Here is a 26711-nt window from a genome sequence, read left to right as displayed (position 1 = left end):
TCTATGTTTATATTCCAGGAGGTATATTTAGGACCTGAAGTAAGAAAAAAATATCGTACGAATATAAACAGTTTACAGTTTTTCATCAGAAACAATGATTACTGGAGAAGATTTCTATTAGTTTCGGTTCGAAGGAATTATTAAGAATTGTACGAAAATCGCTAAAATACAATCGTAGAATAGAATTGAAGTTCATATAGCTGAAAAATAACTCTGTAAACGGAAAATATCTCTTCACTGTTGAATTTTTCATTTCATTTCCTTCTCGCGGAAAATGTACACAGTAGCTCACTTTTGAAGACCGTCGAGGAATTATCTTTACTCGAAGATACGGAGCAACCGACTCCTTCAAATTTTGATTTAATTTGTTTATTCGCGCGTGAAACAGCGATTCGGTTTCCAAATTACGAAGAACGGTCAAAAATGAATATTACCTCGGCATGTACAGTACTCGTTCCGCGACGACGAATCCAACGGTAATAAAAAGATTGGATGCGGGCAGGAACGGCAGTACCAGGAACATCCAACCAAGAAGAAGAGGCGGGTGCCTCTGTTGCTGTAAATGAAACGCAGGTTGCTGCGTTAGACGCGAGCGGTGAAAAGCGTTCCGCCTTAGAATGAAATTGCTCGCCGCTGCCGCGGAACGTTGTGTTAGGCACTAACTACGTATTAAATAAACTTTATACAAGGAAAGAACGCAACGTAACGTTTCGCTTTTGTTTCGAGTTTCCTACGAATGCTTGGAAACTTGTCACGAGTATTTCCCTAGGTTTTATAATATAATAAACGGAACAAATATAACGTCGTGAAAGTACTTGGAAATATTCACGGAAACGGTGAGAGGTGAACGCGTTCAAGGATATTACCGATATTAAAGAATATTAGCCATCGAACGGTTGCAACGCTTCGTAAAGCTCAATTTTCGGAAACGTTCAACTTTACGCTTGAATGAAATTTTACGTTCGACGATGTACACGGGCGTCGAATCTACGAGTGGTCGAGTTCGACGAGTACGGTCTTGCAAGGTCACCGATTCGGATAAGAAAATCGTGACATTTTGATCGCGATCGTTTTCAGTATTCCGTTATCGATTCAATTACGAATTAATTGTTTCGCGTACATTACTTCTGTTACACAGAACACAAAGTTAATTACGGAATGCGTTTTGCGATACTAGAATCTCTGAGCTTTTATTTAGAAACGATGGTCGATATGTGGATCACTTACTTCGATTAAAATTCGAGCACGTCTCCTCGTTACTCGTACGTATCATTTATACTGCAATATTACCGAGTATACGATGAAAATTAATTCGTAATATCATCCATTCCGAAGTCGTGTATTGGATTCAGGAAATATTTCCAACACACGAATAAATAAAATTGCTCGTGTCCCGTATTATGGGACACACCCGGTTCATCGACTCGTTCGTTTCTTTTCGCGAGTTTTTCCGGTCGATACGTTTCGTATAGATAATTCTGAAACCCAGAACACCCACACGGAGTACCCGAAGATACAATACGAAGTCAGGTATCCGAAATTTTTCCTGCTCTATACATATTCGCAGCGATCGTACCGAGTATTTTACCTTGCGGACGATTCACGGCCTACAATTTATCGACCTGCAAAAATCAGCGATAATCTATCGACAAACTCGTAAAACTTCATCCCATTCGGAGGAAAAACAGTATCGGTATTTTCCATTCGTCGAAGAGAACAATTTTGAAATTCCTTTCCGATTCGCGCGACACTCGTCGTTACCGTCCGCTACGTAACAATCTACCGTATTCAACGCGAGAGAGACGCAAATTGTAGACAATTGCTCGCAAAACTCAAGACAAGTCGGCAAAACGATGTACAACGACAACGTTGCACGCGGATAGGGATCAAATCAACGAAAACGGAGCCGTACGCATTGTGCACTGGAACAACATTCGTTCGTGTTCCATGAACGCATCCAGACTGTTTTTACAATTGCTGGAAATGGTATATAATCGACGGTTTTACGACGACGGAAACGAGTGGCCGATGTTTCGGCGAAGATGAAGACACGAGCGATTCTTTGTTTGTCGTTTCTTTTCTACTCGGGTGTCGTCTCGTCGAAATTTGGACGCCGAGAGTTCAACGAGCGAGACGAGGTAGGGGTGGATCGTAAAACCTCGAGCGAACAAGTGAACGCCGCCGGTGAAGCGGGTTTTTTGAGCGACCGCCGAGCGAGGCGTTCTTTCGAGGTTGGACATCAGAAATCACGCGCCAACGGGAATGGATTAAGGTCTTGGGGAACGACATCAACGCGAGATGCTTCGAGCGGAACTGATTGGGGAGGGTTGTTTCTTGGCATCGCCGGCAGTCAGGTATGTTTGGACACGCTGTCGAGGATCAAAGGTTCCTCGGCATCGTGCAACGTGCTTCAAACACGGCAGACACTTTATTTTCTCTCTCCCTCGTAAACTTAATTTTTCGTTCGGGAAAATCTTCGTAAATATAGATACAAGTATTCCCGTAACGCTTTCAAGCGTTTCTGATACCATCGCGTGTAATATGTTTGTCGATCTTACGCGAGGAAACGAGCTTTATTCTGTTTCGGTTGGTTTTAATGTTTCTCGAGCGACACGTCGCGAATGAACAAAGTATCTCGAAACGTAGAATCTTACGACCGTGGTTGTTATTAAATTAATACGATCGATTGGCGTTGTTTCGAATGTACCGAGTCGATGCAATCGTTCACATTAACGATAAAATTTCGTTCTTTAAATTTTACACCGTAAAGTTGACTGTTTGTATATCAACGATTCTTTTTATCATTCAAGTGATTTCTCTCGATGTTTATTGTACGATATGTCTGTCGACGTCGGTGAAAAAAATACAGAACGATATACTTTTCGTTTTTGTGTTACTTTAGATTGCATCGATAAGTGATACGAGTAAAAAATTGTTCGGGTGTACCAAATTCGACAATGTTTGCTACTGAATAATAACGAGAGCGAAATTTCGTTCCTGCGTAATTTCGTACGTTCGAGTTACCCCTCGATACGATTAATCGATGTACGTACGAAAATAACAATTCCAAACAATCGCCAAAATTGATGTGGAATACGTCAGAAATTGTGAATTAAATACACTTACCGCGAATTTCCCCCAATTTCGTAAATATAATTTTACATTATCGAATCGATGCATAATTTCCTCGGTTTACCCGTATAACCGAATCAATCGCAATATTTTATCGTATTATTGACACAACAATAAGTGCCAATACGATTCTACATATACGTAGAGTGAGCGCAAAGACGCGACAAAATTTACACCTGTACTTCGCATCTCGAAGGGAAGATGTTCTATGAAAAATCTACCGATAAACGTTACACACGAGCTTTTAAGTTTCAACAGTCGTTGCACTCGTCAATTCCGAATTAAACGTAGAAACTGTAAAAACCAATTTCAAGAAACCACGACGCAAAGTTCGCGCGACGTTTTCTCATTCTCGAGGAATTGCACAAACACACATACGTGCGAGATAATTACAGATAAACTTTTGTACGCTTCCAGCACACGTTTCACCGTGCGAAGTAACGCGAGCAATTGCATTTCGAGGAAAAAATCGTTTCGAAAGCCACGTTTACCGAAACTGGAACATTCTCGCAAGCATCGAGTTCAAATTTCGCGACAATACACTCTCGACGCGTCCCGTGTGCGCAAGATCGCGGAGATTCCGCAACGTTCGGTACACACGTTTCACGGAAATTTCTCGTACGCGAAATTTATGCACCGATCCGATACAATCCTTGGAATTGCACAGAGAACGGACTTCGAGAAGAATAAAACACCGCCTCCGGTAATTTCCCGGCTGAGACGAGTATCGAGAGAGATCGATTCCGCTCTCCGCGAAACGGGACGTGAATTTCGTCGTCGAAGATCGAGCTGGGATTACCACGATTCGAAACCAGCCACGAAGGCAACAATCGGTGGAATCGATGACGAATCGAGCCTGGCGAGAACTTCGAGACACGCGATCGAAATGGACGACATAATCGCGAACACCAAGGCGAAATTGAACCACGTCGGATCGGACGGTAACGGAAACTTCTTCGGTCCTGATTGGTTTTTCTTCGTCTCGCCGAACAGCATGGAGATTCTCAGCAAATCGTTGTACAAATCGTCCCCGAAGAACCACGAAACGGAAACGCATAGAAAGGAGGGACATTCACGGTCTCGGTATCGCGGACACCCGATTCATGGATCGTCGAACGACTTGTGGACCGATGGAAACTCCGATACTTGGAATATCGAAACCTCGAGCGGAGCGAACGGCGATAAGAAACTTATCGAGAAACAAAGTAGCCTTCCCGGGTTAAAGAAACATCGATTTTCGCAACGGAGGTTCGATTCGAACGGGGAATATTCCGACGATTCGCGATCGTGGCCCGGGGAACACCAAGAGATACCGAACGAAGAAACCGAGCACACCTCCCGATACGAAATCCATCCTGCGCGGTATTTGGAAGACTCGCGCGAAAACGACGACGATTCGACGAGCGAACGATCGTTCGGGAGTATCAGGTACGAAAAATACAACGACAGAAACCCATCGTACGACGAGAGCGCACTTTCGAACGCAAATACGCTCGATAACGTTTTAGAGAATCGAAGACCCGAGAAGAATAAACCTCAGTTCGTTACCGATCCTCGTTCCTTGCTGGCGAAATTGGAAGCACACATTGGACGTACGTTCAACGGGGACGCGCGCAACAAAGAGTACGATCCTATCAGTTTTTTGGACAAGGAACCCGATTTCGATGGAAACGTTCGTCCGTCGAGCGATACGAACCACGAAGACTTGTATCTCGATCGCTCGAACGACAGAAACGCGTACACAGGGATTCACGGGGGACGAGAGTTCGAGGAGCCGAAATTTAGGGAAATGATACTACGATTGGCAAAGGAAGCGATAGACGGAAGAACCGAGAATCCATCGTACGAACGCAAATTCCATAAAACGGGTCGAACGGACCACCAAGAGATATTCGAATCGAGAGGATACGAACGCGAGGCTCCGACCGATTCGAAACTTGTTCTCGTTCCGAGGGTACAGCACGATAGGCATCCTTCGATAACCGGAACGTACGAAATTTCGGAACCGGAGAACGGTGATTGGACGTTCGATGACGATGATCGCGAACACGGTTATTTGGAATCGAGCGAAGAGGGACTCGATCGCGCGAACACGCACGGAACAAAGAACGGAAAGAAACCCAACGACGGTGTTATAAATCTTGAGCTGAATTCTCCGCGAATCGACGAATCCGCAGAGATAGACACTCGTGAAAATATTCATGAAAAATATGATAAACACGAGAGCGCAGCTGAAACATCAATTCACACGCACGCGGAGGCGAATAAACACGGCCGTGTGAAACATCGCGAGAGTATTGAAGAGGAATCAACGTCTGCGAAAGAGATACGGGATGAAACGGCGAAGCAAAGAGAACCGTGGAGGAGCGAGAAACACAATATTCCATGGACGGAGAATGAAAAGCGTGACGGTATCGATTCGGTCGTGAATACCAAAGCCGAGTGGACACCTTCGGATACGGCCGTAGAAATAATAAATAGAGATATCCCGTACAAGGAGTCACGAACGGAGGAAAGCGGTGGCTTGTTTTCAAAGCTGGTGGACAAGTTGTCGAAAGAGCGGGAACAAGTTGAGCCCAGCGAGGAGAAAAGGAACCGCGCAAAAGACGAAGAGTACGGGAATCAACGGTTCGTTGACTCAGCCGCTGCCGGCGACGATCAACGATATAAAGAGCGTTTCTCGAACATCGGTGTCAAGAACGCGCGGAAAGGTTTGTATGTAAACCATCGCGATTCCTCGGAGGTGCCGAACACCGACGAACCGACGGATCAAAGCAAAAATTTGGCAAAGGGGGAGCGCGAAATTGCATCGGGCCAAGAATTTTCGATCACCGACCAGGAATATACAATATCGGGAAATGAGGATAAAGAGAACGGTAAAGACACGCTTCGCGAGAAATGGGAGCGCGGTGACTTGGACGACGATGAAACGTTAACGTTCGAGCTCGAAATAAATCTACCGATCGAACCGGAATCTGCGAACGAAGACGAGACATCGCTGGCGGACAACTACTCGCTCCGAAACAAGAATCACTGGCCGGAGTTTAACAACGAAGAAGAGTATAACAATGAATGGAATCGATTGAACGAAGACAAATCGATAGAGGAAGAAAATCGTGAAAATTTGGAAGAAGACTCGTATCGAGCACCGATCGAGACTGATGGAACTTACGAAGAAAACGACACGACCTTGGAAGATAACGTATACGACACTCGCGACGAGAATCGTGAATTCGTCACACGAGCCGAGAACGAGGCTGAATCAACAAAGAAATTAAATACAATGCGGGATGGGGTTACGGATGATGTTTCAGCTGAAGATACAGCCAGTGAAACGTTAAGAAATTCCGGGCACGAAGATGAAACTGTGCGCGATCAGACGACAAACTTGTCGGCAATCATGAGCGCACCGAGCGTCACTGATTTCGTGGAAGACGTATTCCCTGTTGCGAACAGCGAGGCGCAAATGGCGGAAATAGGAGATGAAAACGGAGCGCATCAGTCAAGCGAAGCTGACACATCTGAAGTGCAATCTACCGCGAACGTCGACAGCGACGTTGGCGCAAGTGCGATTATAAGATACGGCGCGACGACAGGTGTTGATAATCAGGGGAAAATCGACACACGAGGCTCGCGCATGGATTTCTATGAGTCACGTGTCGCAAATGTTCCAACCAACGAGCGGATCGGTGATTCCGGGTTAAACGGAAACGAAGAATCTACGCGAGGGAACGAAGACCTGGGTGATTTACGGGACTCGAAGACGCTCGAGAGATTAGGTCACGGGAGAATCGGTTTTGGAAAAAATACATTTGCAAAGTACAACGAGGGACTGGTTACCGGTGTGACGGAAGAAAACGAGAGGAAACGAAAAATTGGAACTAAGTCACCTGTTCCTGGTATAAATGCATTTGGAGAACATAGCGAGGGGTTGGTTAATAGTGTAGGAGAAGAATCCGAAAATGAAAGAGAAGGTGAAGCTAAGCTACGTATTCCTGATGGAATCGATTTACTTGAAGAATTTAGCGAGGGACTGGTTACTGGTGTAGGAGAAGATTTGGAAAATGAACGAAAAGTGAAAACCAAGCCAGTCGGTCGGAATGGTGTCGATGCACTTACAAAACACGGTGAAGGATTAGTTGGTAGAGGAAACGAATACGAAAATGAACGAGAGGTCGAAATTAAGCCACAAGTTCCAGTTGGAATCGATGCACTTGCAAGATACGACGAAGGATTAGTTAGCGATGCGGGAGAAGAACAGAAAGACGAAGACGAAAGGACGAGAACTGCAGGAGGTGAATCGAGTTTGAATTGGAAGCCTCGAGAATCGAGAGTCGACGAGATTTTGAGAGCGTTGAATAATTTCGAAGAAAAAAAGAGAGGGAACGAGATGGCGAATGGACATCGTGTATCCTTGGGAAAAGAATCTGCAGTGGACAAGATTAATGAAAATTATGACAGTCGAGAACTACCCGCAAGAATAAATAAAACAATTCTTCCTGCCGTTGAATCTGAAGAGGAATCTGAAGTCTCATCTTTTGGAACTTCTCCATGGTTGGAGCACGCGACGAAGGAAGACGAATCCGCGATACGCGAATTAAACCGAAAATTGGATTCTAGAAAATTGTTCGTTGACGATATGAGGTCGATAATCGATAAATTAAATAGTAACGATTTGAATGAAAATGATAAGATATCTACGAAAAGTAAAGGATCTGCAAAGAGTGCGGTATCTTGGATTCCAGAAATCGAGTCCAAAAAATCGGCGGTAAACGTCTTAGAAGAATCATCTGCAGCAACAGAAGGGAGAGAAACGGCACAACATTTAAACATTCATATTTCGCCGGTCGAATCGTTAATTAAAAATAAACTAACCGAGACGCAAGGGGCTGAAAGTGTCGAAAACGGTTCGAACTTGGAACAGTTATCCATCTCGTACCCTACTTCGAGCTACGAATTCATTGGTAACAGCGATACCCCGAGAAAAGGTCGTATATCACCGGCTACAATTAGTCAGGGATCAGAGGAAGAATTAGAGAAACGGAAAACAATGGGGCAGAGTGTAGTTGATCATTTGTCTGGGCGCCATAATTTCGAGAGGATTAGTCATTCGTCGCTGGAAAACGATGAAAGAAATGACAAGGTGAGAGAAGAGAACGAAACGGTCCCCGCGACGAGGAATGAACTTTACTCGTCGAAATTAAAGGGACGCAATTTCGAGGGAGATTCCTCGGTCGGGAATCGTGTTTCGAAATTATTATCGAACCTGAACGGTTCTACTCAAACGTTGCAAGACTGGGAAAACAATATCTTTTCTAAAAAGAATGATATAGCTTCTTTGGCCGAGGAGGAATCGATCGCGCGTCGTTTAAACGCGAAAGAAGCGTACGAAGGGCGACCTGGAGCGAGTATCGAAACGACTGAGAGTAATGATGTCAGCGAAGAAAGCGAAGAGTCATCGTCCGATTCGCTCGCGATAAAAGATGTAAGTGTCGGAGGTGTCCAGGTGAATGATGTATCGCGGACAAATAAGTACGGTGGCCACGATCGTTCAAGTGGTAAACATAACGAAACGCGCGGAGCACAATCGAATGAAAATGAATCTGCAAAAGGTGATTCGAATCTCGAAGAATGGAGGGTAATATCTGCGAGACCATTAATCCGAGACAACGAATCGGATATTCCGAATAGTTCGAATACCGAAACGAGTAGCGAAGCACATCTTCGAGGCGCGAATGGGGATTCGATCCTACGTCGTTTGACCCAAGGATCGGTTTCGCGTTACAATCCTTGGACCGATAACGAACGATACGGAGGACTCTTGACCGAAACTAATCGGATACCCGAGGATGCGTCGAGTAATACCGAAATGGAAAATCATCGTACGAAACATTTGCCTGAATTGCGATCTATGACGGGCAGCGACGAAGAAAAGGAATTGTACTTGGTGAAAGCACACGAAGAAGAAGTCGAAGCTTCATCGGAGAAGGATAGAAACAATGTCTCGAACGTTAAAGAGATCGAGGCGAAGGATGATTTGGAAAATTTATACGGCGAAAATATAGATGCTTCCGGATCTGAAAATACTTTCAACGAAGGTGAAACCTCCTACGAGAATGATTATAGGAGTGACGATGTACCACACGAGGAACGCGAGACCACTGAATCCGAGAAAGAGAATTCTTTATCGGATGTTTCCCACGAAGATTCTAATCATCGACATCGAAGTATGGAACGCGACGATATAATGGAACTTTTAAGAACTGACGAAGGCTTACCTAAGACGAATACAGAGTTATTCGCTAGCGACGGAGGCTCCGAAAGGAAGTCTTTGAAGGGATTCGTAGATTCGAAGGGTGAGAATAGCGCAAGCATATTTCGAGAGAAGGACAACGATAAATTAAGCGATGATAAATCGTATTGGAGTTCGGGAGACTACGTAGACAAGTGGCACGATTTTATTCCGAGCAAAGGATTCGGGGAGCATTTTTACGTAACACCACCCCCTGAGATGGAAACACAAATAAGAAGACCTCTGGATGAAGCCGAAGTAGCAACGACTGTACCGTCCCGATGGAAACAACATACGCGCGGGAATATTCTCAAAAAGGGAGACGAAACGGTTATTCAAGAGTCTGACGACACGTCGCATCAAAATCTATTCCAAGGAACATCTAGGGCACATACTCGGGTAACAGACCGCGATGAATACAGTGATAATTCGGGCCAATCAGATTCGACATCGAATATAAACATGAATAGCAATGATGACACGTTGCAAGGAAAATATCGCGAAGGGGAAATAATTCAAGATAAATCGAGGGACGGGATTCAGTCGTATTTGAAAAATAAAGAAGACAAGGATCGTGTGCTTGGCGAGGCTAACGAGTCTATTGAATCGTATTATAAGTCCAGTAATATCGATGGTAATTTACCTGGAAAGTATACAGATTTACATAGAAGTAATTTAAAGGACGAAGATACAGACAGAGAAGAATATCGAAACGAGATGATTCTATCCCCGACGAAAGAAAAGGTAGACACAAGTGGCATAATTGGAACAAACGCAAAGGAAGAAGATAGAGACAGTGAAGGACACCGTGGGCTATTTGGTTATCCAAAAAATGAAGAGGTAGACACAAGTGGCGTAATTAGAACGAACACAAAGGACGAAAATAGAAACAGTGAAGGACACCATAAGCTATTTGGATATCCGAAAAATGAAGAGGTAGATACAAGTGACATAATTGGAACGCACACAAAGGAAGAAGATATAGACAGTGAAAGACGCCATGGGCTATTTGGATATCCGAAAAATGAAGAGGTAGATACAAGTGACATAATTAGAACGAACACAAAGGACGAAAATAGAAACAGTGAAAGATACCATGGGCTATTTGAATATCCAAAAACTGAAGAGGTAGATACAAGTGACATAATTGGAACGAACACAAAGGAAGAAGATAGAGACAGTGAAGGACACCATGGGCTATTTGGTTATCCTAAAAATGAAGAGGTAGATACAAGTGGAATAATTAGAACGAATGCAGAAAAAGAAGACAAAGACAGTAACGATCAGCATGGAATATTTAGATACCTGAAAAGTGAAGGGATAAACGTAGGTAGCGAAATTCCCGATTCGAAGTGGTCACAACGAATAAAGTCGGACGAGACAAACGATCGCGGGAGTTCTCCGACGACTCAGAGTTCCGAAAATTTATATCGCCCCTCTAATGAGAAGGAAGAAAGTATCGGAACCAACGACTATTTGTTCTATTCCTCCCGAGCAAGTTCATCCAGCGAAACCGGCGAAGGAATTTCTGGTACTAAATTCGCAAGGAAACTGCAACCTAGTTCCTGGAAGTTTGCAAAACCCGCCACGGAACTGGAATATAAAAGTGAACCTTTTGTTCCTGCACCCTCGGAGCCGTTTAACCCGTATCCCGATGGAAAAGGGACCACGGAGTACGCGCGGCCCTCATCCTCTGTATCTTCGGACAAAGTTTTGAGCAGCGAAGTCACGGACGACGATTTACGTACATTTCTTACAGCCGAACTCTCCGCACCATCGCTCGAAGATACAAAGAGTGGCGAACTAACGGATATTTACGATGTTTCGAACAATGGGAAATCATCGTACCGGGTAAGTACACTCGAATAACATTATTTACGACTTTTACCGCCGAAATGAGAAATCTGAAGAGAAATCTATCGATATCTATCGGAACATAACTGTCAGATACGTTTCTCACTGTTTCTTTTTTTTTTTGAAATTTAAATTTTGTAACTCTACTCGACAGTAGCAACGTTTTACTATTATTTTATTCTCTTCTTGAAAGCAGTCGGACAAAACAAAAACGGATGTCTACATCGTGAAACGAAAGTCCAAGGGTCCCGTAAAAGTCACGCACGTGGAACACGTGAAACCGTTACGTACGAGAACCGATTTAATTCCAAGCGGGATTTACCAAGAAATGCGTGACATGTACAAAAGAAATCGAGTTCTGCTGCCGGTTCGGCAACGAACAGCTGGCATTTGAAACGTGGATTACTCGAGACTATAGTATTTAACAGTTTGTTGTTAAGCTAACTTTAAAGATCATCTCGCGTCACGATCGAGACGATCGTTGAAGATGATTTTAATTCGAGAAAATCACTCGACATGCTTTATTTAATCGTTGATCAAACTATTGTGACTTTTTCGATCTGTAGGCGTACCGCCAAAACCGATAATACTTAAAATAGATGTAAAACTGTATATACAATAAAAATATATTTTATTAATAGATACCACCTTTTATTTTTGCGATACGACGTATTACAAAAGTTATTCGCATATAAATGATTCGTTAATAACGTTCTTCGAATAGTCGTCCATTTATTCTATATTTACTCGTTTAGGTTCTTTTAATTTTACATTCATTTCTCAAGAAGAGTCGAGCCACGATTTCAGATTTAATTCCAACACTACGTACAAACGATTTATGTTAATTAATCGCCGAGACGAGAATAAACTAACTCGAAGAAACTTCGAGGGATGACCATTGCCAAATATTTAGGACTCCTGTAATGAAAATTTAAATTTCGCGATAATATATTCTCTATCACGTATATTAACCGTAACAATCTCTCAATGCGACATTAGATACGCGTGCAAAGGGTCAAACGCTCGGAAAAGAATATTTCTCTGAAAATTAAACGACGTTCGAATCCTACCTGACATTTCGTTCGTATTCCAGAATCGTCGAGAAACTCGTGCCTCAGATATCGGCCAGGATATTAATACCCCGAACGTGTAGATTCCCACCATTAGTACAAGTCGCCCGTCATTATTCTACCGAAACGATCAACTTATCCCACTTTCGACGAAACGCTCGTTTATACATTCCCTATTCAAAACGTTTATCTCGCCACTTCCATCGGGACACGTTCGCATCAATCGAACTCGCAATCTCCCGCGGACGACCGTTTCTTTCTTCTTTTTTTCCTATTTTTTTTTTTCGTGGCCAAATTACCATCGTTTGTCACGAGCAACGCGGGGTAAATAAGCTCGAAGGAAGGGGAGCGCGGACGATGAAACGATTACGGGACAGGAAATAAGTAAACGCGAGGCGGGAGCACTGGTCGGTTGTCGTCGCGTTGTTCAAAGATGTGTTTGGCGCGAATCAATTTCGGGTCAGCAGTTCTGTGATCACTGTCCTGTGCATTTTATGTTTCGCTGGGTCGCGAGACACAACGGGACCAACGTGGAAAATTACCGCCTGACATATTTGCACGTCTCTCTGGAATCAAAACGAATCGATAGCCTCGCGAGAGAACGGTGGTAAGCATGGACGAACGTTTTCTTTCCAACCACGATCGATTAACTCGTATCCCGATTGACGTCGGCGGAGTATTTACGAATCGAACTTTTTTCCAACCAAACTCCAGCTTTTGTGCTTTTAATCACATTTCCACCTCCTGGACGCGCGGTAAAACTCGATCGGCACTCCGACTCGAAAGTAAAAGAGGTGGACAGGAAATAAAAAGAGTTACTTTTCCGATATATACTCGACTATTTTCAGTTCGTCAATCCTTACTTTTGTCTTTGATAAATTTCACACCTTTTACGTTTCTCTTCGCTGCGTAAGGAAATTCGTTTCTGTTTCAAGCGATGTGTAAAAAGATTGAGGTTACATTTGACGAATATACGGTAAATGATCTATTTTTTTTTTTTTTTTTAATAAAAATCAAGCGACAGTGTTCCAGTTACGTTGACCACCGATCCACAAGGAACTTCTATTTCGAAACTATTAACGCAGATACGAAAGTTGCTACGTTTCTCGAGCTAGGCACAAGAGAGCTTTACGGCAAGTTATTGTCAAACTATCGATTATTTCACAGAGATCCTCTGTTCCAACACCAAATGTCTTCGCGTAAGACAAAGTCCGTTAAGCACCTTAACCGACAAGTCCACTGTAGTCGGATTAAACTCGACTGACCGTTCAACGCCACTTCTCCGAGTGTGTACCATGAAAGCACTACCACCTTTGTGCCCTGTTAACTTGTCTCTCTGTTTGTCAAGGGACGAGATAAAACATTAGGGTAGCCGAATGGTACGCCGGAAATATCGTCTCACTGTCCTTGAACGATCGAACGAGTTCGATACGATCGTAGCGATTTCTTCAAAGAGATCCTGCGTCCTTGCATCGGCTATCCTCACGTTGGAGACAGTGTCCGGATAGTATCCATTGACGTGTAAATTAGCAGAACTGAGACGAAAGGGATTCTAATTTTTCCTCTTTCCTACCCTTCTCTGGAACCATCCTTCTAAACTTGTTTCAATCGTTCGAGTGGACGTCGGACCAGAAAAAGAGACTCGAAGAAAATTACAGCGATTGATTGACAAACGAGCGTCAAAGACTACATTAAAGACGTACCAGCAGCTTTAGGAACCTTTCGTTCGAGAAATTACCAACGAAGAACACCAAAACTCCTATTTTAATAAAACTTGGCGCACACGGTACTGGAAAACATCAGTATTTAATTTCACCGGCTGATATTTCGCGTTCAAAGGGTAAAAATTACTCTCAAAGTTACGGATGAAACACCCATTTAATGAAACATCTCGAAAAGCAACGAAAATGGGAAGAAACGTCATACGCGGAACAAGTGCGGTCGCGACGACCGAACTGGATAAAAAATTCACCGACCATGGGTATCGTCGTTGTGGTTAATCAATTATTCGTAAAAAAAACCCGACGTCGTCGGCTACGGTGACGTTACTCACAGCGATTCGATGAAATTTGTATTCGAACCTTGCGAATACTTGTCGAAGACTCGAACAATTTTCACAATCGGTTTCCTTTTATTTCGATTAACTTGGGACCGTTCGACGAAACAATTATATACGAATCCGAGGATAGTTTCCACCCCTTGACGAAGAGAAAACTATCGATCCGATATTCTCTCGGTCATCATGAGAATCTCGTGAAACATCGTACGATGTTCGTCGCGAGAAACGCTCGGGTAGGAAGTTCGAGCAACAGATTTCCAAAAGAGTGTCGGTGACTAGGCTCCAGGTGTACCGTGAGCTTCGGTAACGTTCTTTCGGGGAAGTTCTCGAGGTGTTCGCTCGAGTAGCGAGTATTCTTTCCCTCGCGGAGATTCCAGCCACGATATTCCCATCCAGCCTCCCCGGTTCTCCGGGCGTCGTCGGCGATAAACGTTCCCGGGAACCCGGGACGAAATCAAAGCTTCGAATTTTCCCGACGATCCGTGAAAAAGTCCATTTCTGGGTCGGAACACGTGTCTAGGTGAACGGTTCCTCCGTTTCTCGCGAGCAACGAGTCGCACAGTTCTCACCCGGTACACAGCCCGGGTGCTCCCTCTCGCGCGTTGGAAACTGTGTCAAAGACGCACGCCGAACAATACGGGATCGAGAACAATGGACGAGAGGCGCTATTACAGAAACATCTCTCAAATCGGATGTTAAGCGCAAAAATTATCGCGCGAGGGTGGAGCGGGCTGGGGTACGGAGGGGTGAGAAACAAGAACGGCCTCATTCCTGAAAAAGACATCCGCCTCGCGGTTCCATCAACGCGGCTCGATCTCGGTCGCGTCTAACTGCCACTCTCCGCGCAGATGGAACCACGAGGAGCGGAGCGGAGCGGAGCGGGGACGGTGACGAGTGGCGACGGTTAAAACGACAGATACGGCCTCCTTGGAGAAAAGTGGCCGCACGACCACGCGGACGGTAAACCTTAAAGAGGTCGTTACGTTGAACGCTCGGGTCCGCGTTACCGACGGATGACCCGGAAGACGGTCACGCGGGGGATGAGGCCACGGTTCGCTCGACGCTCTCGCGAAACTTTCTTTACGACCGGCGAGTACAACTTCATCATAGGGTGGAACGTGGCCCCCTTCGCTCTCTACGCTCCGACTCTCCTCCTATCCCGAGCCCGGAACTTCGCGGTTCGTTGCACCGAGTATTCGTGGCCGAAACGTTTAACGGGCGAAATGACTTCTTGCGGACGATAACTGGCCGGTCATTTAACTCCGCGTTGTTACCTACCCGGAGCGTGTTCAACAACGCCCGTGGCGATCGTTCGGGCTTGGCTCGATCGAGCGCGACCCTTTCTTTCGCGCGCGAGATTCCGGTGCACACGGAGAACGACCACATACAACAATTCTCTCAGGCGTTTATTGTGACGCAATCGCACCGTCACCGTGTCTTCTGCGGTATCGGAAGTTTTCCAGAGACGGTTTTGGACACTTTTCGAGCGATCGATGCCGCAGAGGATAAACGGGAGATCAAACTCGAAGATGGTCCCGATGAAACGCGGGAATATCGGAGATGAAACGATTCGAGAGGATTAATTTATATTTGGGAAATTTTGTCGGTGTTTGCACGAAATGGAAGAAGTATCGCGTGGAATTTATCAAAGAGCGAAGGTTCGATCGATTGTGTTCGATATACGTGTACAAGTGTATCGCTATCGGACAAATATCGGGATTTTTGTTTTACAAAAATTACAATGCACTTGCATTCCTCGCGAGTTTCGTTCCTCATCAATTTAACGAAACGTTTGGATCGACTAATTCGGAGTCGGATCGCATACGGGCGAGAGTTTCCGTTAATTAAACGGTGAGTCGAGAATGGAATAATTTCGCTGGGTTTGTGGAACTTTGGAAAAAAATTCGAGGAACGATTAACGCTAAACGTACGAATGATAAATTTTTTCAAACGTATCCACTTGTGAGCGTAAATGCAATCCGACAGAATCGAGGGATACAAGTCCAAATGAATCCTCGTGGCAATGTTTGATACAATTTTTTGTTTCTCGAAATGAGAAAAAGGTGACTTTTGCTGTATGAAATATCAATCCCGCAAAAATTCGCGACGGTATTTCCGTTGCAAACAATGGGACAAAAATTGAATTCTACATTCGTAAATTCCACTAGCTATCCGTACGCGGTGCTCGTTTAATGAGAATTGATCCCCGAAATAGTTAACGAAAATAAAATCCTACCACCGCTACGATTCAAATCGGACATCAAAGGACTCAAAGTTCGTACGTTTAATACACGTTTCCAAACATTCGTTTCGCGATCCACGAGAGCCTCCCCCATTATCGGAATGAAAATTAATGCGTAATATCTCAATTCGTGATACGAAAAAGCGGTCTCTTTAAACGAAACCGGCGATTAATGCACGCGAAACGAATCGGTAATTTATGCGCGCGCCGCGTACTCGAACGTATTTCCGTGGAAGCTTTTCTCGTTTTTGTTCATCCGTAATAAAAGTGAACTGCGCCCGATTTGCATAAACCTTTCGGATACGTACACCGCGTTTAATTTATTCGCGGTTCGCTCGCTTACCTCGAAATCTGTGAAGGCTTTGTACGTGAGAATGAGACAGCCACCGAAAAACAGGCAGGTCGCCAGATTTCTGGTGTCGGCCAATGAAGCCACCAAAGGAACGGATCCCATCTGCCAGTCGTGCGAAAGTGTCGCCGGGCAGAGCAGCAACCAGCAATTCAGCGCCGCCAGATAGCAAAACGTCAATAACCTGGAATCAAAGAGACGAAAGCTGCTCGTTAACGCCGTCGATTGGCAACGTGTAAAAATTTGTAATATCGAGCGAAAAGTTCACACGGGCGCAATTTTTTTGCGAAATAAACGTATTTCGGTGCGGTCCGCGCGTTCGTGCCCCGTTTATGGCACGCGCGGCTTATTACTATACGAAAGCGTCAATCACGCGCCATAGAAGTGGTCGATCGGACACGTCAACTCCAGATCCACCGGGCGTGCTAGATATAATATTAATAGGAAAAATTTTAATTAATTTTCCCCGCGTCGATGTAAAGCAATACGATCATCGAAATTAAAAATATATCATTAAAATGCAACGAACATCGAGATCACGATTTCGGTGATACCGAAAACAATGGAAATTCGAATTCGTCGATCTTTTCCACGTGTAATTCGTTACGGTAGGATTTTCGTTAAATGGTTTACAATTTTCGAAATACAGTTTGTGGAATGCGTTTGTGAAATGTCTGCGTTTTTATTGTTTTATTTCGGATCGCGCGATCGGTCGAAGGAACCGACGATATTACATCAAGATTGTAACCTGCGCGAGTCGAATAACGTACTGTTCGTTATTTAGCAACCGACGGTTCTACGGGGAAATAAATTGGAATATTTTTGCGCGATTGGTTAGTTTGCGGAAAAAATGCTACCGCGGCGAGTCAATAACGAAGTAATAAAATACACGCAGATGTTATTCAGTGTTCCCCGATTCTCGCTATACGGTAAACCGTAATCCACGAGTCAGTCGTATTCTCAAAGTCCGAGTTACACAGCTCGTTTTACGTCGATCTTTTTTCCTTTTAAATAAACAGAACGGTCCGAAATTCGTAGCACGCGTGGAAACGCGGTGATTCTTCGTTTACCGAAAAAGAAAAAAAATCCTAAACGGGGAACAGAAGTTTTCTTTTTTTTTTCCATATACAGGGCTTCGTTTTCCATGAAACACATTTTGAAAATTCACGGAGTACGCGCACGGTGTAGAGACGTATCGACTGACAATATTTCTCTTCGTGTCGGTGTTTGTAAGCATCGATGTTGGTAACAGGAATAATACCGCACCACCGTCGATGTTTACAAACGTCAACGCGTTAACACATCGCGCGTGCAGCTCGCGCGTTTTCAAGATACATTTTCTCGAAAACGAAGCTCAGTACGTTTTCGTTTCGTCGTTACACGACGAATTGCCCGATCGTTCCGTGAAATCGTGTTTCGCGTACAACGCCGGTGGAAAATTTCAAATAGATTCGACGGAGACGATGTAAAATAAAATACGACTGCGAGAAAGTGCTGTATAGTTCGGTATTCGTACGAGGGGCATACTCGTTCAGTATCGACGCGTAAATGTACTCGAAACACGATACACCGAATAAACGATTAAATAGAACGAACGAGTGCTCTGTTTTCTCTTTGGTGCACTCCGCGCGCCAAGAATAAAAAATGGCGCGCGAGAAATGGAAACTACACGTGTATACAATGGAAACGTTCGATAGATACGAGCTGCACGAATTCGGTGTCGGAACAACTGTACCGTGTACCAACCGTGAAACAAGGAGGATTGAGAACCCCTACGGCGATCGGAGCGAGAGACACGGCCGTAATAATAAACCAGACAGATATTCATAAAAGCAAATAACATTACGAGCGCTGCGCACTAAAGAAAACTCCAAACGGAACGGGAATACTAAAATCCACTTTCCCGCGTCTCGAGACCGTCGTTTCCATCCCCAACCCTCCCCGAACCCCGGGGCGCGAAGCATCGCGAAGCGTGTGCGTGGCGGCCGGGTGGGTAGCTCTTCCCCATTAAACGTCGACGAAGAATAAAGAAAGGAGCTCGCGTTATACTCCTTTGAATCAACTGGATTACCTCTTTTCGGGTCCGCGAACGAGTCCGCATCGGGCGCATTAGCTCCGTACAAAGCAGAATCGATTTCAACGTTCAAAGTGTCCTCGATGCACGGCTGCATTAAATACCCGCGGATCGTTCACTCGTCGTCCCACTCGAGCAATTACCATCGATAAATCCGCTTCCAGAGATTCGGTTCTTCCTTTGTACGCGTACAAATTGAAGTCTCACTTGTCGCCATCGTACGATCACCCCTTCGTACCCCTGCCGCGTTCGTTTCACCCTCCTTCGCCCCGGTACCTTCGTCGTCCCTCGTGTCGTTGTCTCGAACAGAGTTTTCCTTCCGTTTTCTTCTTCTTTTTTCTTTTTCTTCTTCTTCTTCTTCTTTCGCTCCGTGTTATTTTTTTCTTTTCCCTCCGCTCCACCTCGTTCTCCTTTCTTTCGTACTTCAGTTTCCCGCGTAAATTGGTCGACGATACTTCGCGGGGAAGCGAGTTCCCGTGGTCCGCCATTGTTCGACTGGCGTGGACGCTGAAGAGGTCGAACGACGCCGTTTGAGAGCCACCCTCCCGGTGCTGACGTCGGGCTTCCATTTTCTCGCTATCAGCGTCTACCGATATAATCACCGATATAATGCCCGAGCAGCCCACGGCAAGCGTCTCGACGATCTTCGAGGAGGATGGCCCCGGTGTATCGTCGCGCCTAGTGCCGGCTTACTCGGCAAGTCTATTGTTTGCCGAACAACCGGGTGACGCACACTACTGCACGCGTGACGCGCTGTTAAATATTCCTCGTGTTCGCGCGAGTGTTCGCAACGTCGGTGTACGATCCTCTCTAATTGTCCATCGCGTCGACTGCGTTATTAACCAAACTCGTACGCGTTTAGCGCCACGGCCCAATAGGAGATTGGAAGCGGACCGATAGCCGCGTTTCACGATCGGTTCGACGCTTCCACGTGCGCTGGGCATTAATTGGTCGAAATTTAGCGTACGATAATAATTGCGAAACGTCTTCCGTGTGCGCGAGTAACGAAACTACTTGTATCCGGGAAGAAGCTTTGCGCGCGCTTTAAATGTCCTCCGTCGTTTCGAAACGAACGTTTCTCAAAAGAGAATATTATCATTTGTGAGATTTAGTTGGCAAATAGTTCAATTTCGTTCGATTCCGACCATTGAGACCGAAGAAATCTAAACCATCGTAAGATTAGAGAATTCGGGTTATTTTTGTTACCTCTGACCCCGAGAGCAGCCTGACGTTTATTTTAACGAAACGAAGTGTACATTTCAATATTCATGACTTTTTAGGTTTTCAATTTTATAATTATTCATATTATTCAAACCGTTATGTACGGTTAAGTTTATTCCCACGATGAATTTCAATATTTTAATACGGAACGATCGTTCGAGACGAAAGGGTAGAATTAGTTTTTCCTTTAACGAAAACTACGTCGTGAAAGATTCATAAATGTTCCGTAGTCGGACGACGTAACGACAATTATTCATACGTCGGGACAGTTTTCTGGTGAAAGCGTCTCGGTGATATTATTATTCTCCGTTGCATTAATGATAACGAGTCTCTGGTCTTCGAATCTATAACAGCGAACTCATCGAGTTTCTAAATTCCATGCACGGAGTAAAGAATTCATGAATAACGAAATGCATCTCTGAATTCGATGCTGACAGGTGCCGTATTTATATACTTATGGCGGCTTCTGGAAAGTGTGATGGAAATGTGAGCGAGCGAAAATAGAAAAAGGAAAGGAGAACGTTCGTTCCAGAGCTGCTAGTGGACTCATCGGTAAGGCATTCTAACAGACCTTACTTTATACGCCGAGATATTGGGAAATCGATAAGAATCGTATATGTATCGATCGGAGCTGGTAGGAGAACACGCGGGAATGTTCCAGTGGCGAGTACGAAAGGTGCCGCCACGTACTCTTTCAAATCCAATCGAATTAAATTTTACGTAGTCCAACATGTTTCGTTTACTGTTGCGACAAATGTTTCACATTTTTAACGTTCGTAACGGAATAATAACAAAATTTCGAGAACTCCCACCGAACGAATTTAATCTCGATCGACGCAACGATTTATTATTTTGTCTATTTCAAAATCCGTTCGATGCAACAAGTAGTTCGACGCAATACGAATCCTTTTGTTAGTTTAAAGTACGTGCCACCGTTTGTGTTATCGTGCTAATTATATTCACAGCTGCAGCTTTATACACAGACGTGGAACACAAGATCGACAATTCCATTTCCTATCGAATTCAACGCACTTCTCTGTCGTTAATTTGTCTGCGAATGCACGATAAGCGCGCGCAGGAATTCAAAACTCATGTATGCAATAAGGCTGCAAACATCCGAGCATTGTACGTCGAAACGATAAAAGAAATATCGATATTGTATCCACTGTTTTTGCACACCAGTGGAAGAATTGTCATAAAATATTGATTCTGGAGAAATTCTCGTATCGTATAAAAAACTAACGCGCAGAAAAAAACAAGAAACACTTTCCCAGACTTTTAAGAAACACACAATATACCTACTGAAGAATCTTCCGAGCGTTAATTGCGCGTTGTAAAGATAAATTTTACCGTAGAACGTAACGCTTGCAAGTCTGTAAAGAAACGCTGTTTCTATCGATACAATCTCCCCTAGAATAAAAACAATTTTCCTTTCGTCGACGATTTATCCGAATCGCGTCCCCGTAATTTAAACAACCCCGTCGATCCTCGAAACTTGTATCTCTGTACACAGTTGGATGTTTACAATCCGCGAGAAATTTGGCACGCGTTATTCGGAGATTTTTCCCTGTAAAAATGTAGCTCGCGAACGTTACACGCGTTTTCCCACTTAACGCCCCCCCCCCCCCCCCGTTGGTGGGCGAACACGCTCAGATAACAAGCTCCACGTGTGTAGCCCTCATTTTCGGGATTTAATAATGGCGGGCAGTAAGCCCCGGTAATGCGTGCATTACATTTGGCTTCGTGATGGACTACGTTGTACCGAAATTCCGAGGAACATAATTATCCGCATTAACGAACAACGCGAAAAGAGAGCGGGACAACTGGAAAATATAAATATAGCCGGCGCAAAGTGGCATTGTTCCGCCTCCAGTCGGCCCCGTCCACCCCCCACCGCCCCCCGTTTGCGTACGTAAAGAGCAACGCGCGACGTTTCCCGCTTTCGTGACACACGTGTGGCGTACAACAATGGAGCACCGACGAATTTGTTTTAAAAGGTCCTCGCTCCGGATTATTAACACCCTGCAAGCGAGTGCGTCGCGTTGCTTCTCATTGAGAGAGAAACATTCGCGGCACAAAAACGGGCGAAACCTTTCCGCTCATCGTTTTCGTACTACGTGCGCAATGTTCGCGTTGCTTGAACGTATTGTCGCCAACATGTGCATACAGGAACGTAAGAAACAGTTGATTATTAGCTGCTGGTAATTTCATGCGTATCTGTTTAGAATCTACCGAACTTAAACGTGTGAAACGATTGTGAAACATTGAACGACAATTGCGCAGGAGAAAGAAAGAAATTCGAGGGAATGTATGTTAATGGTACATGGATAAATTGATACAGGAGAGGGATATTTGGTGATAAATTCTTTCCACGGAGTAATTAACGAAACAGTGTTTAGAAAAATACAGTAGGATCTTCCAGGGTGTCACGAAACTATTTCGTTGGAAATATTGATTGGAAAATTGAGAAATTCTAGAAGATTCTTTTCTACGAGTAATCCGTTATTTCGATTTCTGACGGTCCAAGTGTTATCGTGTATTTAACTACTCGGTGTACTCGGTATGCAAAAGTCACGAGCGAAAGGAATAGTAATAAATTCTTGCCAAGCGCGAACAACCGAATATAAAATTCTTTCGCCGGTCGAACTACGGTATAAACTCGAGATATCGTCAATTTCCTTATTCGTCTTTGCGCGTATCGACCCGACCTGTTTCTCAACAACGGAAGTGGACTCATCGATATCTCTCTTTACGTATTCGCGTGCTACGCGCTCAGCCAACTTCCTGCCACCATAAAACGAATCCGATTCACCGTGACAAAAAACCACCGGGGTCATAAAATCCCTTACCGTTCGTCGCGTCCCGAGCAACTCGAACAACCAGCCCCGTTGCTCGAGGCTCGTATTTCCGGAACGAGGAGCACCGGTGAAACATCGCGGAGGTGCACAGGCGACAAGAGGGGACAGAGGAACCGATTCGGTAGTAACGCGGATCATTTTTCTGTGTAAACCCTCACCGGTCGAATACGGTGTCCATAAACGTTCGAACATCGACATTCGCTGCCTCGCTCTTTACTCACTTGTTTAGCGAACGATAATAAACACCGAGAGGAACGCGATAAATATCTCGCGCGTGTAATGTACACGAAATACGTATTTCGGCCGAATTTTAATGCGCTTGTAACGATAATAAACATCGAGAAAAATTTCACGAACGTACCAAGCATGTAATATCCACGGAATACACGAAATACATATTTTCGGTAAATTGTAATATGCTTTTAACGATAATACACATCGAGAAAATTGTGATAAAAGCACACTGTGTTCACGGAACACGCGAAACGTTCGTATGTGTACATTTAATGGAAACCAATAAATATTGTTTACACTCCGCAAATGCATCAATCTTTCTACACCATTGGATACATTTTTCAAAATCGACGTTCCGTAGATCGAATAGAATACAAATTTTCGTCAGAGTAGTACTTGGAGTACGATTGTGTATAATTTCCTGTACACGTCATACGTATATTTCGTTCTCAGTCATTTTCCCTAGTCGGGATACTTAAGTTTCTTTTTTCTCTTCTATTCGTATCACGGTTTCCTATCGGTCGGTAGAAGTCTCGTTTTATTATGAATTTTTGCTCCGTTGGACGAGGTTCAGATTTTATTCTACTCCGTCATTGTGATCGATTTTATACGGTTTGTGAAATCTTGGCACAGGATGTAGATATCGTTGGTTCGGTATACGATTGTCGTTTCTTTTGCATTCGAATTTGCATCTTCGTTGCTCGGTGTTCCTCGATGCGAGGGGACTCACGCGACGTTTATATACGTGTTATCGTTCCATAGCTCCTTTCACGATTCTACAAAAATTCTTAATCCCGAGAAAAGGGAGTGAATCGTTCGTAGTTATTCCATTCGAATCCTTGCCAGGGAGGACTTTCTGTGCGTCGTTTAAGCAGCCCGCGATTCACTCGAAGATCGATTCGTCTCTCGTTCGAGCGTGGTCGTTTCTGCGCGAGAAACGCGGACTGTCTCGTCCCCCGTGGCTGAAAAGTTGCGGTTTGCGGTGGTCGAGGATTTCGGGAACTGGGTTGGCCCGTGTAGCGGTGGCCATTATGTGCATACCGGAAAACGACGCTTCGAACGAAGGATACGACACACGGTACACGTGATACGAGGCATCCCGAACTGCATTGCGGTATACTCGACTTCCCGCTGAGCAAAGATGACCTTCCGACTCGGGTTCCGTCACGGTAAACCGATCCAAGCTTGCCCCCCCTCTGGTACAATGTATCTTGTGTTTGCCCTTTCGGAGCTGGGCTCTCGAGACACCAAAGAACCTCCTTGGATTTCCAGCATTCCATACCCGAGATAATCTTCCCGACTCTCCTTCCGAGATGAAACGAGAGAATCGAAAAACGTTTCGACCAAGGTGTTATTAAATCCGAAAGAAACCCGACCAGTCGTCTCGAAGACAATCCGAACTATTTAATTAACGATGGAATCGCGCAGATTGTTTTTTTTTTTTTTTTCACAGATCGTGAGAGTATACCACTGATAACGAATAAATGTATAAATGCTGCCGTTGCCTGGTTCGAGAGCTGGCGTTACATTTTCGATGTACGGTCAGCGACCTTTGGTTGGAAATTTTCGCAACTTTCAATGTTAAAAAGACTCTTTAAACGGATACAAAGGGCTTACTTTGAAAAGCTCTTTTCTCCTTTTCTCTACTCAACTCTTTCTCTCTTCACTCACTTTGCTGTGCATTTTCTCACTGACGCGGGTTTCAATGGCATGTTTAGATAATATTTCCACGGCCCTTACGATTCACATACTCTTTCGAGTCACGAGCGAAAATTTATCATCGACTTTATCATCGAGCTTAAATAACAAACTCGAATGGTTTTACCAGTGGCGAGGAAGGGGCTTCTGGAACTATTTACGTTGTCTAGGTATAATTATCTTTCCTATAAGGATCTTTGTGATCGAGCATTAAAAGAAAATTTATGTAAATTTTACTGTATCAATTATGTAGAATATATTTTGTAATTAAATCAGATATTTTATGTCTCGCAGATATCGCATACTATTGCATTATAATCGTTTCGTAATCGGGATAAAAATGAAACTTGTTCCTTTTACATTATTATTCAATCTCGTGCGTTTATTCGTTCATTCGTTTCGCGCGTTTGAAACGAGTTAAATGGTGCCGGTCACCGACAATCTGAATGGCAGCGAACGTGTCGAATGAATGACTTATACTTTTAAAAAATGGTTGTCCATTTCAATGGTATATACGAGTACTTTTCAGTCGGTCGGCTTTACTTCCTGATAAATCGCTCCAATGGAATACAGGAGATGCAACCAGTTGAGTGGAAATGGATGAACGGAGCTGACTTTAGCTCCGAAGCGTCTCTTGTAACACGAATTCCTTTTGTGAGATTTACTTCAGCTGCAAAGTACGGTAAAACGAAGTCGGTGCATGTAATTCCTCATTTCGTAGAAAGGGTTCGATAATCGTGGATTTCTCTATGTCTAAAGATTACGCGATAATGCTCCGAAAGTCGTTCGGATGAATAAAGAGGACAATGACTCTCTATTCCTGATTCACTTTCATCTATTCGATACGTGAATTTTACGCCACGATACACGATACATTCCTTGTATATAAATTTTTACCGGCTATACCTCTCGAACGAAAAATTTGCGAATGTATGTTGGTATTTTTTTATTAACCTCTTCGTTCGTTCAAATTTTTTATCGCGTGTATTTACTGGACCAAAAAAATGAAAATAAAAGTTATTTCGATTTTATTCCAGCCACGATTTCTAGCGAATTCTAGCAAAAATTTATTTACGAATATTTCGTTTCGAAATTGTGGATATTTGTATTTCAATTTTAGCGGTAACATCCGTGTTGTGATACTTGTAAAATAAATTAAAAATCAAAAGTCCACAGATGTGCCAGTATCTTCGAAGAGGTTAACTTCGAACCCTGTAAAATTCCTGAGAATATTAACACAGCATGTCTATACTTTCATCGTACACTTATTAATTGTGCGCTTTCAAATGCGTTTAACGAAGTGAACGAAATACTCTATAATTTACTAGACAATGCAATTAGTATTGACGATAAACATTTGATCAAATTATTGTTTACAGTCTACGATATACCAACACCGTGTTGATTTACAGAATGTTCGTTTATGTATACAGACTGTGTGTTTTACGTGTTTTCTGTTTTCTATTGTACACGCAATCGTTCCAGCCAGCAACAGACAACAACACGTCGATAAACAAAAACAGATTGGTCGGTACAATAACCAGAGGTAATATGTAACTTCCATATCGGTGTAACTATTTTGTTAAGCGATTAACGTAACTTTGCGCTTTACTTATTAAAGTATGTAG

The 26711-nt window shown here is 44.0% G+C and overlaps 2 protein-coding genes across 4 annotated transcripts in view; one reads left to right on the top strand and one right to left on the bottom strand.

Moving 5' to 3' along the window:
• The window catches only part of LOC143152661 (protein O-mannosyl-transferase TMTC1-like), a 314611-nt gene that overhangs the window by 61147 nt on the left and 226753 nt on the right, over window positions 1-26711 (bottom strand). The window contains exons 7-8 of the mRNA XM_076323019.1: window positions 16993-17182; window positions 435-556 (exon numbers count right to left, since the gene is read on the bottom strand). Coding sequence (XP_076179134.1) covers window positions 435-556; window positions 16993-17182 — 312 coding nt within the window. The remainder of the gene's footprint in view (window positions 1-434; window positions 557-16992; window positions 17183-26711) is intronic.
• Window positions 1761-11910, top strand: LOC143152659 (uncharacterized). 3 transcript variants are annotated; one of them, XM_076323018.1, is made up of 3 exons: window positions 1761-2354; window positions 3800-11275; window positions 11472-11910. In XM_076323018.1, exons 1-3 carry the CDS (start codon window positions 2043-2045, stop codon window positions 11670-11672), a joined length of 7989 nt encoding a protein of 2662 aa, XP_076179133.1. In that variant the 5' UTR covers window positions 1761-2042; the 3' UTR covers window positions 11673-11910. The 3 variants fall into 3 exon arrangements, with proteins under 3 accessions (XP_076179133.1, XP_076179132.1, XP_076179131.1); XM_076323017.1 differs by having other exon boundaries at window positions 2238-11275; window positions 11475-11910; XM_076323016.1 differs by having other exon boundaries at window positions 2238-11275.

The sequence above is a fragment of the Ptiloglossa arizonensis genome, chromosome 11, assembly GCF_051014685.1.
Source record: "Ptiloglossa arizonensis isolate GNS036 chromosome 11, iyPtiAriz1_principal, whole genome shotgun sequence".
Lineage (NCBI taxonomy): Eukaryota > Metazoa > Arthropoda > Insecta > Hymenoptera > Colletidae > Ptiloglossa > Ptiloglossa arizonensis.
The sequence above is the reverse complement of the archived record's forward strand: the minus strand, read 5'-3'. Positions and strand labels throughout refer to the sequence as shown.

Bases quoted from the DNA above. Each gene is read 5' to 3' on its own strand.
- LOC143152659 (XM_076323016.1), top strand. From the start codon at position 3,341: ATGAAAAATCTACCGATAAACGTTACACACGAGCTTTTAAGTTTCAAC. The intron at 11,276-11,471 runs GTAAGTACACTC...TCTTCTTGAAAG, and splicing joins ATGGGAAATCATCGTACCGG to CAGTCGGACAAAACAAAAAC.